The following is a 19,518-nucleotide window of genomic DNA, read 5'->3' as shown; positions in this document are numbered from 1 at the left end:
TAAGCAATGTAACTAAACAAGGCAGACTCTACGTTTTAGTTGAAAGTGAAGTTGCAATAACATTCCTAATTAGCTCTAACTATCGGTAACAGACATTAAATTATATGTACCAACTATACCATATGTGATAAATATTAGTAATTTTGTGAAGAAAGAGTAGCAAGGTTTTACCTACTAAGTAACATAAAAGATTTTGGAGATTAGAGATGCGTTGTACACAAATGTATAAACACTATTTTAGTTGACTTTTAACACAAAATTTATCTAATTTTATAGATAATTCTTTTATGTTGCATCTTAATTTTTGTTACGTTTTTCTATAGTTTTTTTTTCATATATTTATAGTTATATTTTGTCTGCAAAAAAACGTGCAAAATGTGTTACTTCTCATTTCAATTTTTTGTTTTAAATATTACTAAAATAACTCATCTTTATATTTTCTAGATCAAAAAATTTTCTTAAAATTAAATTAAATTTTTGACTTGATAATGGCTGATAACAGACCTAAAGGATATGGCCTCACAAGAGAAATTAGCGACAGAATCAACTCGAAATATTCGCTTGAAGACGAAGTTAAGCTAGTCAACTGGATTGCAGCAGTTCTGGCAATAGACAAACCAAATATTGAAGGCTCTGAAGTAAGTTTTTTTAAGGTTATATTCCAAGCAGTCAAGAGTTCTCTAAATAGTTTTTTTTGTAAGCAAGCGATTTGTTATCTACGATAATTTTAGTTATTGTAAGGTTTAAAAATAAAGTGCTTTAATCTGATGTTTAGCCTTTTAGTCAACTTTTATCTTTAAGGCAAATAGAGCTACTTTAAAGTGGCTTGAACAACAAAATCGACATGGCCTTAATTAACCAAAACTTAAGCTACTGATCTTCCTTTAATTGTTGTTTTCTGTAGTATTTATCCTGTTTAGCTTAAACTTTCATTTAAATTATTATTTATTTTTTACTTTTTTGTTACTAGGAATTTAAAAAATGGCTTGAAGATGGTTTAGTTTTATGTGAGTTGATGAACGCGATTGTTCCGGGATCTTGTAAAGCTCAAGACCCTTACGCTGCAACGTTTGCTGTGAGTTTTTTTGTTGCAAGATTTTATATTTTTAATTTTAACTGATTTTCGTCAATATTTTTTATACATATCTTTATTGTTGATATAGAAAGGTCGACTTCACGACCTAAACATAGTAACGTAAAATATCCCAATCCAGAGTAACGTAAATGACCCCAATCCAGTCTCGAGTTACCTTTGTCAATTTGGGATATTATAAATTATAGTTGCCCGATAATTATAATGCTGATTAAGTGCTGGCTCAGCAGAAGTTTATACCGTTTATAGCGCCTTACTAAAAGGCGTTACAACATAAGAGCAATGGGAATTGAGCCAATGACCTATGTAGTGAAGCCAAGTGTTCTGACCACTACACCACGATGCTAGTTTTATCTTCCATGTAAGAAAAGTCGAACCAGACCGCTTTGTGATGGTCTTGTGCATTTTGCTTGACTATTTTTGCAGGATATTTTTGCATCTGCATACAGAAAGGATTCAATTGAAAGTAGTTTAGGTTTAATATTACTAATTCAAATTTTATGTATAATAGTCGATGCAAAACAGTAAAATGAATGAGAACGTTGCTAAATTTCTGAATGCTGCTTCGGAACTTGGGGTCAAAAAGTTGGATACATTTCAAGTGAGTTATAACCTTAGGTTTTTATGAACTAGTTCAAATTAAAACTATGCGAAAGGCAATATTTTGCAATAAAGGTAAAAGAATCAATGTTGTTGATTCAACATTATAATATTAATGAAAACCTGTATGTATTAGAAAATTGTTACAATTAACTTTTTTACCATTTAAAAAATTCTAAAGTAAAGTTTGTTTTTTTAGACGGTTGATTTACGTAACGGGACAAACTTAGCGCAGGTCCAAACCGCGCTCTTTAAGTTGAGCTCCGTGGCAACAACACAGGGATATGACGGACCTTCTATTGGAGTAAAAGTTGCCGAGAAGAATGCTAGGGATATTGACGAAGCGAAATTAAGGGAGGGTAGAAGTGTGATTGGATTGCAGGTGATAGAAAATTGTCTTTTTCGTTAAAAAAATAAGTATTTTAGCGCCCTTTTTATAAAGAATTTGATCTTTTTGTAAGTGTCTAAACTATTGCACTTTCCCAAAGCTTTCCAACTTCTATACACTAGATTATATAAAATGTTATTCTGATTTTATACTATAAGTTATAAACTGAATGACACTTTGCTTTCTTATAGATGGGAACGAACCAAGTTGCCTCGCAACAAGGAATGACACCTTATGGACTTGGTCGACAAGTTGCACAACAAAAATAAGAAAACAAAATATAAAGTTATTTCTAACCGGCTTGCAGCATAAAATTACCAAAAATTTACCCCACTTTAAAAACGTTTAATAACTTTTTGAATGCTTAGTTATTGTATTTATCGTAACAAAACTTGCCAATATTGTGCCACTACGTTTGTAATCATGTACAATAGTAATCAATGTAAAATAAATATAATTTAATGAGGACAACTTTTTATTTTTTAGTTTCAAAAATATTTGGAAACTCTAAAATAGTTATTTATTTAAAGTTGTTAAGGGACCAACGCCTGCGGTTTAAAACATAAAAATACAGAGAAGGAAAATTTACTTTTTGTTTACGATAAACAACAACGTTTTAAGAATATTTTTATAACAGTTTAATTTTGTAAAGGTGCTAGTTTTTACTTTGGATCAATATATTTAACTTAAAAAAACAATAAAATTGTAAAAACTGAGATTAAACTTAAAAACTTAAGTCAGTTCACAATTTATTGATTTATTAGCACGAACTAACTGACTAATAAAAAATAGTTTATTAAGTTTTTTTATATCTAATGCGGGTAAATATATCAATGTTTATTAGCAGAATAATGATTAAAATAAGATATTAAATGACTTACTGATGTGGATTTTGTTAACTAATGTTACATAAAAAACAAATAAGATGAACATGGCAGAACCTCATGAAAAGTAAGTTTTTTGTTTATTTTATAACTATTTTTATATAAAGTGTTTAAACCATTAACTTAGTATAAATTTTGCTTTTAATTAAGTAGTTAAGTATCAGTTGTTTAGTTTTTAATTTTGTTAAAGGTTTGACTAATTTTTTTTTTTTTTTACAGCATTTTGGGTGATTCCTTAAATGCTGAAACCAATGAATTACAAGTAAGTAAAATTATACAGTTAAAATTAAATAAAATTTATACAAGATTAATATTTTTTTTATGAAAAGATTCACTTTGAGTATATGATTTAATTGCTTTTAGTTATGTTTAAAAGTATATAATACAAATATATTTGGCAAATACTTTAACTTTTTTTAATTATACTTTTTTACTAAAATTTCAAGGGCACATATAGAGTTGAAGGAGTCCCCCAACCCCAACCTGTTTCAAATGAAGAAGAATTTATAACAAATAGTGGAAGAAGAATTAAGAAATCTGATTTAAAAAATAAGAACGAAAACTCTTACAATAACAAAAGATTAAAAAGTCAGTATCATTTAATACAACTAGTTCATTTTAATTGTTTGTTTCAAATTTGTCATGTTAAAGTTAAATTTTAAAAATGTTTTGCTTAAGTTAATGTATACAATGTTACATTTTAATACTATATTAGGCAACAAGAACCGGCAGCGTGGTGTAGTGGTAGAAACACTTACTACACCACCATGAGGTCGTGGGTTCAATCCCCACTGCTCTTATGTTGTAGCACCCTTAAGTAAGGCGCTATAAACGGTATGAACTCCTGTTGAGTCAACACTTAATCAGCAGCATAATTAGCAGCAATTCTAAGTTAAATATGATCTAAAACTGCTAAGACAACTCGAGGAGAAGTCAGGGTAACAGTTGTTACTCTATGTTTAGTTTGTACATTTTTTCGACCTTTTTACACACGAGGATAAAGATATATATAAAAGAAATTTATTGTTTTATAAATTTTTGCCTTTTTTTGTCGTTTTTTTAAAAAGTTTTAATTTGTTAAAGATAAAGTTGGTGAAAATGCAGCAAAACACTTTGAAATGACCGAGAGCATTCAAGCAGAACTTCATTTAAGTTTGGATCGATTAAGCGAAAACTCTTTCGATCCAGAGAGCAACAAAAACAAGGTAAAAAGTCCCATTTAAATGTTTTGTTTTTACAATAAGTGTATTCCAATTTAATGTAGTTTAAAAACTTAGCATATTTTATTCAAAAGAAATTTTCAATATTTACACTAGTTTATTGCCCATGTTACGGTCTGCTTTTTTGTTTTTTCAGTAATAATTGCAACTGACAGTTGCCTGTGGGGTGCACCTGCAAATCATAAACTCCTAAGATTTTTTATATATTGATGGATAACAGTGCCATGCAAAAAATGGTTAAAAAGTTTAATATAGGGCATTATAAAATATTTTATATATTATTTTTGGTAATGTATTTTATTTTATTACAGAACAACAATCCCTCTCATCCTACTGTATCAAGTAAATCATATCCACTAATTCCTAGCACAAATTATCAGCAAAATAATCTCAAATTCAACAAACCTTCATTTATTGGTAAGTTTTATGAAATTCACAATATTTTTTTTAACAACTTTTAATTATAACTTTCCTTAATTCTATTCACTTAAACAATGTGGGGCCAATTAGCTTCTATTGTTATGATAATTACTTGCTTAAATGTGCCAGATTTATGGATTACAGAGAGACAGAATCATTTTTACTTTTTAGATTTTAAATAAGTAATTAGGATAACTTTGTTGAAACAAAAACTATTTTAAATGTTTTAAATTCAGAAGTAAATTAAGTCAACTATAGTGGTCTTTTTGCCAGTATCTATTATAAAGCTTATAGAAAAATGATTAGTAAAAGACGGTTATTTTGCCTATAAGTAATAGTTGTTTATGTAATTATTTATTGTATAAGCTATTAAAATCTAAATATTATTTTTAAATATGTTATCATGCAAAAAGAAGACAGTTTATCTATTAATTTTTAACTAATTTTTATGCTTCTAAAAGTGGTATTTAATTTTTAATATTAAACAAATAATTTTTTTAATATAACCAGTTGCGAATGAAAGTTCAAACTCTCCAACAATATCAAACCAGTCAAGTAATTCAACAACAACAAATAACTCAACAATGCGGGATACAACAACAACATTAATACCTTCTGGTCGACAACCTTCCAGTTCAAACTCAACTGTGAAAGATTCTCTTGAACTGAGATCCAATCAGTCGGTACCTAGAGTGACGGACAGTTTGGATGATATTCATACAGTTGTTGCGGATGATTTTATGGTGTCGGACAGAGATGATGACAGTTTGACGAATGGTTATACAGAAATGAAAAAAATTGATAAAAAGTAAAAAAGTTTGTACTTCTTGATAATTTTATTTTATGAAATTTAATCACAGAGCTAATGAAGTTTTTTATATATATTTTTTAATTTTTTTACATAAAAGGACGACTTTATAGTTTAGTAATTAAGTTATTATAACCCAGTCTTAGTTGCTTTTTTATAAATTACTAAATTAACAATTTTGTTTAAGCAACTTCGTTTTAGGTTCATTCTAGTTATTTTTTTCAAAAAATTTTCTTTTTTCCCCTAGGTCTACCAACCCAACCACCACCAATGACCCCTATGCACATCTCAGATACAACCCTGATTGGAGGGAAAATAATGTTTCACCTGAGATGGTGATTGACTTCCGAGAAGCACCAAGGTGAGATCAAAGTTTCTGATATTTAGCATAATCTATAATAACCGGCAGCTTGGTGTAGTGGTAAGAACACTTGCTACGCCACCATAAGGTCATGGGTTTAATCCCCCATGCTCTCATGCTGTAGCGCCCTTGAGTAAGGTGCTATAAACGGTATGAACTCCTGCTGAGCCAGCACTTAGTCAGCAGCATAATTACTGGGCAATTATAATCTATAATATCCCAAACTGCCACAGGCAACTCGAGACTGGGTCGGAGTAACTGATGTTACTCTATGTTTAAGTTGCGCATTCGACATTCCCACATCGAGGATAAAGATATATACAAAAAAAAAATAATAAGTTTTGCACTTGACTTTATAGAAATTAAATCCAAGTAAGTCTATATACTGAGTCCTTTCTTGTTGTGTGATATTTGAAATTTAAAAGAAACTTTTTTGAACAAATTCTAGTGTTTTACACTTTATGGTATTACCCTATTTTTTGGGGGATATCCTTAAAAATTGTAAATTATTTTTTTCGAATGGTTTTTATTTAACGAATTTAAGATTGTAAAAATTTACATTAAAACTTTCAGGTTACCTAAAACACCAGTTGATGCTGAACAAAGTCCAACTAAGTCAAAAAAGGGAGCAATAATTGTTCATAATCCTGATCTTTCCCCTATCAAGTAAATTATTAATTGATGTGAAATGTAAAATAAACCTTAAACCTTATTAAATGATTACACTTAAATTTAACATTGTAAATTAAATAGGCAAGCATTTGAAATTAATATTTATTTAAGTATAAATTTTAACTTTATTTTATAAATTTTTTTTAAATTTATTTGCTTATGGTCATTTTATAAAAATCAGGTTACTTCTCTATATCACCTTTGCCTTAAAACCTGATTAAATTAACTTTATTGTTTTATTCGAATTAGTGATCATAACAAAACAGACATAGAACAAAATGGTGATGTCATAATGATTGACAGGTAAGAACAATTGAGTGATTGTGTTAAAACAAATAAAACTTTTATAGTCTGTTGAGTAAAGATTGAGGTGGTGTGTTGATAAAAATTTAACCAAAGTCGTAACTAGAATATATTCTTGTAAGATATTTAAAGTTTTTGCAAATTTAAATTTCGAATTTTGTAGAAAAATAAGATATAGTTCATTTATAAAGTTAGCTAATTTAAATATCTATTGGAAGAATTGTAAAATTTATTGTTTAATAAATATATTTGGGTATTTATATGACGTAATTAAACGTTTTTAAACATTATATATTTTCAAAATATAAATATAGTTTTATAGCTTTTTATATAGTATAAAAACTTAATTTTGTGACAAAAATGTTTCCAAATGTTAGAGAGTCAATGTTGAGACTGAGTTCAGATCCAAATAAAATGCTGAAAGTTAATGCCCAATATGAAAATGAGTTCGAGAAAATGATGGAAATGGAAAGAAAGAAAATGGAGTCAGGTAAATTAAATTTTTTTAAATGCATGATTAATTTCGTACTAATAAACCTCAGTTGACAAATTTTCGACCTTTATCCAATACAATTATCTTATATTTAAGATTTTTTTTAAAAGCGCTATAAACAGTATAAACCTCTGTTGAGACAAAAATTAATTGAAAGTTATATTTATAAGTTATAAGGCATCTCTAATCTCTTATATCTTAAACTGCTAAAGATTGGGTCTGGATAACAAATATTATTCTATGTTTGAGTCGCTAAGTTGGCCTTTACTCACAAGAATACATAAATATGAAAAAATAACTTTAGGCAGTGTTTTGTTAACTGTATTTTTATATATTTATATTTACAATGTTTGTTATTTGTAGAACAACATAAAGAAGAAAATTATGGATCAAGCCCTCATGAAAGTTCCAATACATCGAACTCTCAATACAGGTTTGGCATAAAATCAACAATTTTATTAACTTATTCTAAGAAAATGTTATTTTTAAAAGTTTAACTTTTTTTAGGTCTAGAATTCCCAAACCAAGAACGTATCACAAATCTCTTGTTCCTAAAACTGAAAGTCAATTTTCAACCAACACCTATATTATTAATCAAGATCAACATTACTTGGGTAGTAATTAAGATTTTATGATTGTAACTATTAGCTTTGTTAAAAATGTTGTATTTGTAATAATTTTTTACATCTTTGAACTTGTATTTTATTTTAGTTAATGCTAAAAATATGACTTTAAAAACTAAGTTAAAAAAATCTAAGATTTTTTTTATTAAAAACTAATTTTTAAAATTAATTTACCCCAGACCCTCATCAAGAATCTAATTACAATTCATCACCCCGAAATAATTTTGAAAACGAGGATAAAGTAAATTACGAGGACAAATATTCTCCAGGGAGAACCAAGGAGAAGAAGAGGATAAATCCAGCACCACCAGAGGCACCAAAATCAAATCGCGATCGAGATTATATCGAACTTAACAAATTAAGGTAAAATTTTTAGTTTTTTGATATTGAGTTATTCGTTAATATTTAAGTTTTGGAATTTATAGTTTTTTTTATGTGTTTTAACAGTGTTAGTTTGCCTACCTAATAAAAAGTTCTGCTATTTTGTTCAAATTTTAGTTCATTGTGATACAAGTAATTTTAAAGATAATTTTTCAATTTTTTTTTAGGCTGGGTAGGAAAAGTAATTCTGCTTCATATTTGGAAATGTATTCAAAGCGAAACAAGAAAGAAAAAAATTCCCCAAAACAGCAGGAAAGAAGGCCTAAGTCTGACTCTAATAAAAATAAGGTAAACTTAGTAACAAATGTATAATTGTTGCTGTCCTTTATTTAAGAGCTTAAGCTTCTTTTATATTAATTAGATTAATTTGATATTTTTTTAGTCATCAAACAGCCAACCGAATGTAATGAACGAAAATGAAGTGAATAATAATGAGACACTTGAAGATAGGTGGTCTCAACAGGTAAATCTTTTGTTATCAAAAACTAGTCAAGTCTGTTTTAATTCAAGTCTGTTTTTATAAGTCTAACCATTTTATATATTTAAAGTTGCTAGTTGGAAATGTGCATATCAGATGCAATATATTGTCTTAATTATTAAAAAAAATTTGTAAAAATAGGTTAATTTTTTGTTATATTTTTGCATATTTTTTGTTAAATTTTTTTTATATTCGATTTTTAGGCTGATAGATTAAAATCACTTACAAGTGGGAAACCACCTTTACCGAGAAAACCAAAACAAAGAGAAACATTACGTGAAGTTGGCAACCAAGTCAGACCACAATACAACGTTAATGATGTTACAAACTATAACCAAAATATGGGTAAGATTTTTCTAAATTTGAATTGATATTATTTTATATAAATTTAGATTTAAAAAGTTTTTATTTGTTTTTTTTTATTAGATCAACAGCAAAGTCCACCATTGGTTAGTCCTCGTCGACAGTTTCACCACCAAAGCCAAACTGGCAGTAGTGAGTCACGACAAACGAGCAAGCATCGTTACTCTTACGAGAGCGAGGATAGTAACTTTAGCGACCACCCTGCATTTGCGACATTCTCCGAGAAAAACGAACCTCATTTTGTTCCTGATAGTTACCGTGGCGACGGATTCGACAAACCCTATCAAAATGAGGATAAACTCATTCCGAGACAAACCCAGCAACATTTTGCATCCAGAGAGTATCAGAACGCTTATCAAGGATCTGGTAAACCTAGGAATGGTTCTAACATTGGGGATTCACCTTTTTATCAAGTTAAAAATGAAGATTTTGAGAAACAAAGTCCTTTAATGCAGGTTTGTAGTTTAGTTATTTGATTTTTATACAAAAAAGTTGTGTTTATTTTTTAGAATTGAAGTGTTTATTTTTTTATTTAGGCTTACAATCAAAAATTTGTTCAACGACAGCCTATACAACAACAACAGTTTTATAATCAACAAAATTTCAGTCCACGACAACAACAACATTTTCAAAATCAACAAAATTACAGTCCTCAACATCAACAATTTTATAGTCAACAAAATTATCCAAATCAACAAAATTATAGCCCACAACATCAACAAAACTTTCAAAATCAACAGAATCACAGTCCACAACATCAACAACCCCATAGTCAACAGAATTATCCAAACCAACATCAACAAAATTACCAACAACAAGATAAAATGTCTCTTCCACCGAGTCAAGGTCCTGTGAGAAGTCCAAGAAAGGTGGAATATAATTATCAGGAGAATATGAATAACAACGTGAGGGGAAGAGCTTATTCTGATTCTTATGGATATAATAATAATTATAATAATGGTAAGTTTAATTGGAAAAATTAGTCGATGGCCCGCTCTGTAATCAGAATTTTAAAGGTTGAAACTCACAACCATTATTTGCTTGCGATAGTTTACCCATGCACCACAAAAAGCAGTTTTATTTATTTTGTAGGTTCCTAAATTGGACACACATATATATATATATATTTTTTTTTTATTAGTTACTAAGCTCTATTAAACCAAGTTTGTCTTTAATATAACACTACTTAGCCGTTAATCTTATTGTTTTGTAAATGTTTCTTTTTCTGGAAAAATGTTTGTATTTAAATTTTTCTTTTATTTAGGTTCCCAAGACGACAAAAAACATGTCAATTTTGCCCCAGCATATTACCCCGACCAGCCTTATAGCAAACCATTATACAAATACCCTTTACCCTTGCCCCCCACCCCACCTGCCCCTTTAAACAGGGGTCAACATGACAGAATATCACCCAGAGGTGATTTTCATAGTGATGGTGATGTACAAGTAGTGCCAGGTAAAATCTAAAAAATTTTAAAAAACTTCTTTTAAATTGGAATAATTTAAATTTTTTTTTGCATATATGGTATTTAGGTTTGAATCGCAACCAAAATATACCAGTGTTGCCGCCAATTAATCCCAAATCGCAAAACCTAAACTCAAGTCATGATAGTAGCATGTTTGGGAAATCTTTCCACGCTGAAACTGATGGTTATCTTCATCAATATGAGAAACAAAAAAAAAAAAAAAATTATAAAGTAGGTTTTTATTTAAACACATGGACTTAAATAATCTTTTTTTTTGTGATATAAACATTTTTATGTTTTTATATTTGTTAGAAATACACGTTATCAGATTATAAGAATTTGAAGAGAGATATTAATTTAGGGGGTCTGGGTCCTGATTTAATCACAGCAAAACAGAAGGTTTGTTGTAACACTTATTAACAATATTTAAATACTTAAATAAATATGCTTTAGTTGTTACAACTTGTGTTATATATAGATGGATAAAATAGAGAGGTCTCGCAAATATGCTGAATACATTCGTCAGCAACATAAATCAAACAAGAAAACTTATTTCACTGATGATAGTGGGGTTGATGTTTCACTTGAATCTAATGATAAAAGATTTAGTATGGGAACTGAATCAGAACAAAAATTACAAGAAGTTAAAGACAGAAGACAGAAGGTATTGTAAATAATATATTAGGCTAAAAATTGTAAAGTTTATTAGGTATTCTAAATGTATTGTTATAGTTTTTAACTTTTTTTTGCCCATTCTTTTATTTTTAACAACTATTTTTAAAATAAAGTTAATTTAAAGTATACATGTATTGCATTTTTGTATTTAAAATTGATAAGAAATAATTTACATTAAATTTTAGGCATTGGATTATGCCAAGCAAGTACCCAAGCCTAAACCCCAACCCCTTTACACCAGTTCACCCACTTTGAACCCCCCCTCAAACCACACAACTCCTCGACCCTTTGACCCATCTCCTAATGGGGAAAACCCCTCAAATGATGAGTTTGATTGGGAGTTGTTACAAGCTATGAGAGAACGACATGAAAGAGAAAAAGTTTTAGTGGCTGAGTTATCATCAAGTCGAATCGCTTAAAGTTTACAAATTTTGGGATTTTAAATTATTGATTAATTTCCAAGATTCTAAACTTTAAAAATTTAGTTTGAAAACAAATTGGGGTTCAACTGAAAAACTAAATCTTAGCTAAAAATCTAGTTAAAGTTTTTACAATGGCTTTAAAGAAGAAATTAAAGAGTTAGCTTGCAACAAATTGTAGGCATGTGTTTTTCCTATAGCGTTGCTTTTTGTGACGTCACCAACAAAAGATTGTGACGTCAGCTTATTGGAATTTTCCTGATTTTAAAATTGCTGCAAAAGTCGTCAAATATTTTTTATATTAAAACAATCCTATTTAAAATATAATATTTTCCACTGTGGTTTTGTATAGCACATTCTATTTTATAACGTACTAAAACTTTTATATTTAAACGTACTTTAATATTAAATAATTTATATTTTTGCTGTCTTTTGTATAATTTATAATTAAAATAATAAATTGATTTAATATTTGTTGAGTAATTTTTAGAATTCGTCTAAATTTAAAATGGATTCAGGACTTTAAAAAGGTAAGGTAATGTAGTTTTACTAATTTAAACTTTTGGATTTTGTCTAAAAAATGCTTAAACTGTTTATAATCAAGATAAGGTAATGTAGTTTTATTTTTGAACTCTTGTCTATTTATAACTATAGTTTCAAAACAACAAAATTTGCAATTTAGTAAGCAATAGAACTGTCATCAAACAGGAACTAATTCAATTCGCTACATCGATTAATCTCTTGTTGTTGTTATCATCAAGCTCTTGCTAATCAAACAACAAATATCGGAAGTACTTCCTCAGTAGACAGACTTGTTGTTACTTCATAAACATAGGAAGTATGACATCACAGCGTCATTATCATGACTTCATAAGCAATAACAAAGATTGTTTACTGTTTTATTAACATTACAAAATTTTGGACTTTAAGAAACACCATGTTTATATTACACATTAAAACCATTTTAACTTGAAATTTTGATTGAAATTTATAAAAAAAGAACGGTAGTTGTTTTATCAAGAACTTTTTGTATTTGGTTTTGAACTTTTTTAGCCTTTAAGCCAATATTTACAGATTATATTACAACTTAAACTTTGATTTTTTGACAAAAATCGAACCATATTTGAATACCATTCTAACTAGCAACCATATGCCTTATTTCTTCACCACCATCTACAGTAGCAACATTTACATTTCTTCGTCTCCGATTTCTTGCTATTACTACACCAATAACACCGAATGTAATGAACAACATAGCACCTAGAACTACTATGACTGTGATCAGGTCTTTGTTGTTGTTGGGGTTAATATCATAAACGGTCAAGTCGCTGACATCTAAATAGAATGTAAAAAAAAGATGAAATTAACAAGTCCTAATAAAGATCTTTATAGGAATGTAGCCTATATTAAGCTACTGCTTTGTGTATCTAAAGTTGTAAATTTTCTGTAAAAAAAAGATATGCTACATAGGCCTACAAAAAATTAAGATTTAATTTATGTGGTATTAATTTTTTGAAGGTTTTTATATTGATAAAACACGGTAATCTGGAAATATCACCGTTTTATATCGTTTATTTGTATTACAAAATCAAATATTAAACTATACCAAGAGATCTCCCTCTTCCATTTGTCCCAAAAACGCTGAATCTAGCATCACTTTTTACTCTATGTTCAGGTGTTTCAAGAACTCGGCTAAAAATGGAGAAAATAAGTTTACCCAAAAATCAGGATTTTTAATTTAGAAGTGTGTTTATGCTTTTACTTTTCATGTTCAATCATCATGGATTCTTCTCCATCTATACTTCTCCTTTTTCTTGAGGGTGTAGCTACGTTATTTCCAGCTGAGCTGATGCACTTTTCGGCACATCTTGTATTTTCCCCAATCACGCAAACTAGCACCGTACACTGTGATGTAAAAACTTTACGTAATCCAATTTCTTTTTGGAAAACATGTTGAAACCTATGGTATAACCTTTTTTTCGCGTAGTCCAAACAAATAGGGCTATTTTTTAACTAACGCGCTGTTTTGTAAATTCCGTTAGTAGCTTATTAAATGTAAAAAATTAGTGGTAAGAGCGCTTGGCATTACAGCATGAGGTCACGGGTTCGTTTCCTACTTCTTCGATAATTCTTGAAGTTCAACCAAAACTAGGGTTTAAATATCAGGCAATTTTAACCGTTAACATCACAAACTACATAAGAGAACTTAAGACTGGGTCAGGGTAACAAATGCTAGTCTATGTTTAGGCTTTAAAGTCAGCCTTTTTACACCAAGAAATAATTATAAAGAAAGGTTTCAATAAAAGCAAGTTGTTATATTTATGAAAGTTAGTTTACCTCTAGTTTAATTCTTGTTTCTGGTGTAAGTCCAGGCAAGTTACTTCTAAATCTAAAAGCTGTGATCTTGTATCTGTTTTTCAAGTTATCACTGTTGGCTATTTCGTCAAGGGTGGGATCAACCAAACATCTGCAAAAATTAAAAGTTTTAACAAATTGAATGTTTAAATTGAATGTAAAAATTTCAAGAAATTGAAAAAAGCATTTATGTTTCACAAATAAACGTTTAGTGAGGGCGCCGGTATATTTTTTAAGGGCAAAATTAATAAAATTAAAATTTTTGTATTTATTTGCTATCAACCTACCCTTCCTGCATAAAATTATAACTGATTGTAGAATCAGTAAGGTCGCCGTCAGGTGTCGCTACACACGACTTTGTAAAAAGTTCCACGTTTGCAATATTCGAAGCTGATGAAATTTCGTAGTAAATTGATTCGTTGAAGTGATAAGCGATCGGAAAATCATCGGTGGTGAAAGGATCCTAAAAAAAACAAACAATATTATTGACATCTTTAATAAATTTTTCGTTGGCTATTGAGAATTGCGAAAAAAAAAACAGTTTATAGAAAGTTTTAATAGGCCAGTCGGTAGTGTCGTATACTGGTTGTGGCGTCAAACTGCGAGCCGAAGGGTTTTGGGTTCGAGCCGCACCAATTCCACACTATTCGCCCTTGAACCCGGCGTAAACGGATAGCTTAAACAAGTCGCAATATTACATTTTATTCCAATAAAAATAAAGAAAAAAATATATAGGAAAATAAAGAACATTGGTGTAGTTGTACAAAAAGTGAACAAATATGTGTCAAACATATTTATCAAGATAAAATTGGCTTTTAGTGGGCTAATTATTTTATGAATATCCGTCATTTGTGTACCAAAAACCTAAATCTCTATGTTGTTTATGGCTTGAGTTAACTAATCATAATCGACCGTTTTAATGATAATGTCGTCGATTAAGCGACACCCGGATACTTAGTAAATCATGAATCACTGTTTTTTCATAAACTGCTTCTATGTTGTAACAGTTTATGGTAAATATTTATGTCACAGTAAAGATGTTATTATCAATGGTTGAACCTTTATAAGTTCATTGCTCTAATTAAAATGCGTTTTTTTTCTATGTGTAAAAACGGCCATCCTATTAAGCCCGTGGTTTGTGAAGTTGTTTTTTTTATTGTAAGTTCCTTTATAAATTTTTTCTTTACGTGCAATTATTTTTAAAATTCTGTTTTTTTTTTGTGGTCTTTTAAGTCTTTTTAAACTTGCTATAAATAAGGGAATAAATTTAAAAAACTCACCTCAAATGTATTGTCTTTGTAGAAGTCAAACGCGAATGTAAAATCTCCGAAACCTTCCACTTTTAACGACTTTTTCTGCTGAGTTTCGAGCCAATATGAATGTGTAACATTATCATGGTTCGAATACGAGCAAACAAGATTAATATTAACATAATCTCCTTCTCTGGTGATCGTTTTAGTTTCAGAACTCCAATCTAGCAACACTTTGATCGCATTCCCAAATTTGATGTTTTTTCCTACAGTCTAAAAAACAAATTTTCCGTAATTTTTGTCGAATAAGTTAAAAGTTTTAACAAAAAACTTAAAAATCTGGTAAGAATTTTATCATCTATGTCCTCTAATTTTGTTGGATTTAGTTTTTTTAAGTACTAGGGCCATAAAAAACTATTTTCCAAGCAAAAGAAATGTCCTAAGTTATAAGATTCTAGTTTTTAGGTCCGTACCAGAGTAAAGAATTGATCTAAGTTATAAGGCAACTTATGTATACCAAATACACATTAAAAATCATTGCCTGTGTGGTCGAATCGCATTGAGTAACATCGAAGCTAAAATTATAATTATCATCATCAACTTGAAACTTGCATTCCGACGGAGCCGACTTTGGGTCGTCGCTGTACGGGACCAACCCTATGACGTCAGCAACGGAACATCTGGGCAGGTTCACACTCATAATGTTTTTGTCGCACGTGATTTTCAACTCGGCTGTCATGTAATAGTGACGTCATAATAAAACCAAGTAGTGACATTACAAAAATACCAAGGTTATGACGTCATAATTAATGGTGCAACGGTAAGAACACATAAAATAACGTTACAAGAAAACAATCAAAATGTGATTACGTCATAATTAACTTACGAACGCAGGTCTTTCCGTCAGCTCCAATCACCCAACATTTGTTCTTACAAGAACAAATCACATGACCGGCTGTGTCGTCACAATTATCACTACAATCACCATTGTTATTAGCACACAATCCGTTAAGACGAACTGTTGTTGTTGTTGGTGTCGTTGATGATGTTTTTGCGACTGTGGTCGTTGTCGTTGTTGAATTTTCTGTAGATTTGGAATTAATTTTTTTTGTATATATCTTCATCGTCGATGTGGGAAAGTCGAATGCACAACTTAAACATAGAGTAACATCAGTTACTCCGACCCAGTCTTGAGTTGTCTGTGGCAGTTTAGGATATTATAGATTATAATTGCTCGATAATTATGCTGCTGATTAAGTGTTGGCTCAGCAGAGTTCATACTGTTTATAGAGCCTTACACAAGAGCGCTACAGCATGAGACAGTGGGGATGGAACCCACGACCTCATGTGTGGTGTGTGTGGTGATTTAATATGTAAAATGTTGCATAATTGTATTTCTGGTATATATACAACTACAAAACACAAAAACAAAGTTTAAAAATTTCTAAAATATTAACTATACTTATAATATCAGTTTTGTTAAACTACGCATTGTAAAATATTTTAATTAAAAAAACTTTCTTCGGATTTATTTTTAAATTTAAAATTTTTGTAAATTTTCTTACGTGCATCACTGAAAGTTGCGAACAACAAACTAATCAGGAATATTCGAATCATTTTTGGACCAAATTTATTCAAATTTTAACACGAAATTTTGCCTGTAAAAAATAATTTAATGATATTGTGATTATATAAAAAATAAAAATATATATTTTTTGAAAAAAAAAAAAAAAAGGAAAAAAAAAATTATTTGATTTTTGATATTTGTGTTAAATTATATTTATTTTTATTAATTTTTAAAACAAACATTATTTATACGTAAATATATATTAATACGTAAATATATATTAAATAATATAAAAAAAAACAATGTTATACTCGTTTCTTGCAACTTTTAAAAAACCAGCAAAAAAACTTATTTTAACATGGTACTATAATCTCTTCTATGATTAACTAATATTACTAATAATTAAACCACATTTACATCTTATATAGCCGCAAATATTTATAAACAATAACGTTATTAATACCATCATATCCAGTCATAAACAAAGATTGTTTCAAAACCTCACATCCTGTGACGTACTTTCTTTTTCCGTTTTGGTTTTACGTTTAATTGGAAGCGTTCCTATTGGTCCAAAATAATCACGTGATGTAATCGAGCATCACTGAACGTAAACTAGAATCATAAACTAAGAAATTAAGATTTTATTTTTAGCGTTAAACATTAAACTTTTTTAGGAGAATGACTTAAATTGCATTACGTTGTTGTTTACTGTATTACTTTTTAATATATTAATCATCTAAACATTAAAACAAGTTCATTAAGTTGGGAAAGTTGACTTAAACGGCAGGAAATACCGTTTAAAATTTTTGATTAAAAATTACAAAAACTCCGAATTGAAACCGGAAAATAACAAGTTGATTTATTGTTTATGGTTTAGTTGCAAAATTTTATTAAAACCAATAACATGACGTATAAGAACTGAGAACGATATAGTTTATTTTTAATATAATTTGTAAAAAATTATAAAAGTTAATAATAAATTTTACTTATAAACGGCCATTGTAAAATTAAACACTTAAAGTATTATTTTAAAAAATAATACCACATAGACTCAAATATAAATCCAAATCTCATTAAATATAAATCTTTTGATTATTTAAAATTTTTCGGGGGTCTTATTATTACGAAGACACTTTTCTTGGTTGTTAAAGTACCCTGTGTAGTATCTAAATACTTAAGCAACCACACTTAGTTCTAACGAAAAAACACGGACAGTGTGGTACACGGTGCATAATTAAGGTGTTTTCAAGTGACACATTTAAAACAGCTGTTCATGCTAAGTTTCGGTCGGAGTGTGAAAAAACACATCTTTAGTATTCTTGAAAAATATATTAAACACTTATTTATATATTATGTTGCTGATTTTGTTATTAATATTATACTTAAACTTTCAACAATCTTTATTAAGGATCTTTTGAACCTTACATTTTACATAAATTTAGTGGCAATTAAGAACTATACTTATAAATATATATCGTAAAATAATTTTTATTTATGTTTTTAAAAGTTTGGGTAGAAAGTAGATCTAGTGCATTGCATATTTTTTTTAATATCTAAAATAAAATAAAATTTAAAAAATAAAAATTCTTCGTTTTAGTAATTCCGTTCTACTCCGCTTTCCGCAATATAGTTTAAGACGTTCCGTCGATAACTTCGCCGCTAAAATTATGAAACAAATTTAACGAACAAATTGGAAAATTGTAATTATATTTTAATTTAAGGTAGTTGCATATAATTTTAAGTTGAATAACATTACATCAAGTACGTAAGATTTAAGGTATGGTAATTTATTAGTCGAATAATTGTGTGAATCAATGTTTTGTGCCTATTAACAATAAACTTTTAGCCTTTTTTTTGGATTTGAGAAAAAAAGTTTACATAATATTTATATTTAGCTATTTGATGTAAATAACAATATTTAATATTTCTAGAGACTGTTTTAAGTTGTTAGAGTTTTAGATTGTAAATGTCAGCTTGTAAGACAATTTGTTTATTTATTTAAATAACTTCCTGACCTTACAGCCTTATGCCTAAGAAATAAGCTGACAAGACACTTTGTTAAAATATAATTTATAAATTGTTAACTTGTATGATCTAAAGTACCTGAGTTGTGTATATGTATATTGTTAAGTCACAAATTGGTCATATTTCTTGTGTCTTTGTGTCGAATATAGTCGTCATAGATTTAAATGTAAATCTATATTGTATAAACTTAATTAAGAAAATATTGTTTGCCTTTTTCAATTTTTTGTTTTAGTAATTGATTACCAAGTCATTCTAAGTTTAATGTTAGTTTGGCACCTTATATCTTAGTTGTATTTATTTAATATGATATCAAATAGGTAGGGCAGAAAAAAAATATATTTTAGGAAATTAATAAAATTTCTGTCAAAATTGTTTTGAAATTTTTAAATTGATGTTGTAATAAAAATAATGATTGACAAAATATAAATCTCTATCAGGATATTTCAAATTAAATATTCTGCAAGGTAGACAAAATTTGAGGTGATTAAATTCTACTTCTAAGAAATAAACGTGATTATAGTTAATGTATTTCACATACTTCCTTGAAATGTCAGTTTGATTGCTTGAAATTTTTACATCAAAATAGTTGAAATTTTTTTGAACTCACCAGGTTAGAATTTGATAAGGAATTCGATGTTCAGCCAACAATAATAAAATGGTTAAAATTTTATTTG

General features: G+C 28.8%; 3 protein-coding genes across 3 annotated transcripts; 2 read left to right on the top strand and 1 right to left on the bottom strand.

Moving 5' to 3' along the window:
- Window positions 1-20: 20 nt before the first annotated feature.
- Window positions 21-2,552, top strand: LOC145752911 (transgelin-3-like). Its single transcript, XM_082569278.1, has 5 exons — window positions 21-638; window positions 971-1,075; window positions 1,605-1,694; window positions 1,893-2,075; window positions 2,273-2,552. The coding sequence occupies exons 1-5, from the start codon at window positions 489-491 to the stop codon at window positions 2,348-2,350; spliced, it is 606 nt and encodes a 201-aa protein (XP_082425404.1). The 5' UTR covers window positions 21-488; the 3' UTR covers window positions 2,351-2,552.
- Window positions 2,553-2,925: 373 nt separating this feature from the next.
- LOC145752907 (uncharacterized) lies at window positions 2,926-12,067 on the top strand. The gene is made up of 23 exons (XM_082569273.1): window positions 2,926-3,032; window positions 3,185-3,227; window positions 3,412-3,553; window positions 4,049-4,170; window positions 4,497-4,602; window positions 5,116-5,413; window positions 5,661-5,774; window positions 6,348-6,440; window positions 6,696-6,749; window positions 7,127-7,239; window positions 7,606-7,675; window positions 7,750-7,856; window positions 8,045-8,228; window positions 8,414-8,534; window positions 8,629-8,709; window positions 8,928-9,069; window positions 9,151-9,542; window positions 9,624-10,047; window positions 10,352-10,543; window positions 10,621-10,784; window positions 10,866-10,952; window positions 11,032-11,217; window positions 11,414-12,067. Exons 1-23 carry the CDS (start codon window positions 3,007-3,009, stop codon window positions 11,645-11,647), a joined length of 3,495 nt encoding a protein of 1,164 aa, XP_082425399.1. The 5' UTR covers window positions 2,926-3,006; the 3' UTR covers window positions 11,648-12,067.
- Window positions 12,068-12,535: 468 nt separating this feature from the next.
- On the bottom strand, window positions 12,536-17,469 carry LOC145753066 (oncoprotein-induced transcript 3 protein-like). Its single transcript, XM_082569456.1, has 10 exons — window positions 17,283-17,469; window positions 16,818-16,910; window positions 16,139-16,336; window positions 15,794-15,984; window positions 15,283-15,525; window positions 14,290-14,465; window positions 13,985-14,114; window positions 13,410-13,552; window positions 13,254-13,339; window positions 12,536-12,982 (listed from the first exon to the last, which is right to left on the bottom strand). Exons 2-10 carry the CDS (start codon window positions 16,867-16,869, stop codon window positions 12,783-12,785), a joined length of 1,419 nt encoding a protein of 472 aa, XP_082425582.1. The 5' UTR covers window positions 16,870-16,910; window positions 17,283-17,469; the 3' UTR covers window positions 12,536-12,782.
- Window positions 17,470-19,518: the final 2,049 nt, after the last annotated feature.

The sequence above is a fragment of the Corella eumyota genome, chromosome 5 (assembly GCF_963082875.1).
Source record: "Corella eumyota chromosome 5, kaCorEumy4.1, whole genome shotgun sequence".
NCBI classification, from domain to species: Eukaryota; Metazoa; Chordata; class Ascidiacea; order Phlebobranchia; family Corellidae; genus Corella; species Corella eumyota.
Note: the sequence above shows the minus strand (reverse complement) of the source record. Positions and strands in the feature narration are given on the sequence as shown.

Coding starts and splice junctions, on each gene's coding strand:
- LOC145752911 (XM_082569278.1), top strand. CDS start 489: ATGGCTGATAACAGACCTAAAGGATATGGCCTCACAAGAGAAATTAGC. Junction 639..970: donor CAAATATTGAAGGCTCTGAA/GTAAGTTTTTTT, acceptor TTTTGTTACTAG/GAATTTAAAAAATGGCTTGA. Junction 1,695..1,892: donor AAAAGTTGGATACATTTCAA/GTGAGTTATAAC, acceptor TTGTTTTTTTAG/ACGGTTGATTTACGTAACGG.
- LOC145752907 (XM_082569273.1), top strand. CDS start 3,007: ATGAACATGGCAGAACCTCATGAAAA. Junction 4,171..4,496: donor CAGAGAGCAACAAAAACAAG/GTAAAAAGTCCC, acceptor ATTTTATTACAG/AACAACAATCCCTCTCATCC. Junction 9,070..9,150: donor AAACTATAACCAAAATATGG/GTAAGATTTTTC, acceptor TTTTTTTATTAG/ATCAACAGCAAAGTCCACCA.
- LOC145753066 (XM_082569456.1), bottom strand. CDS start 16,869: ATGATTCGAATATTCCTGATTAGTTTGTTGTTCGCAACTTTCAGTGAT. Junction 16,337..16,817: donor CGCAACTTTCAGTGATGCAC/GTAAGAAAATTT, acceptor CCAAATCTACAG/AAAATTCAACAACGACAACG. Junction 14,115..14,289: donor TATAATTTTATGCAGGAAGG/GTAGGTTGATAG, acceptor TAATTTTTGCAG/ATGTTTGGTTGATCCCACCC.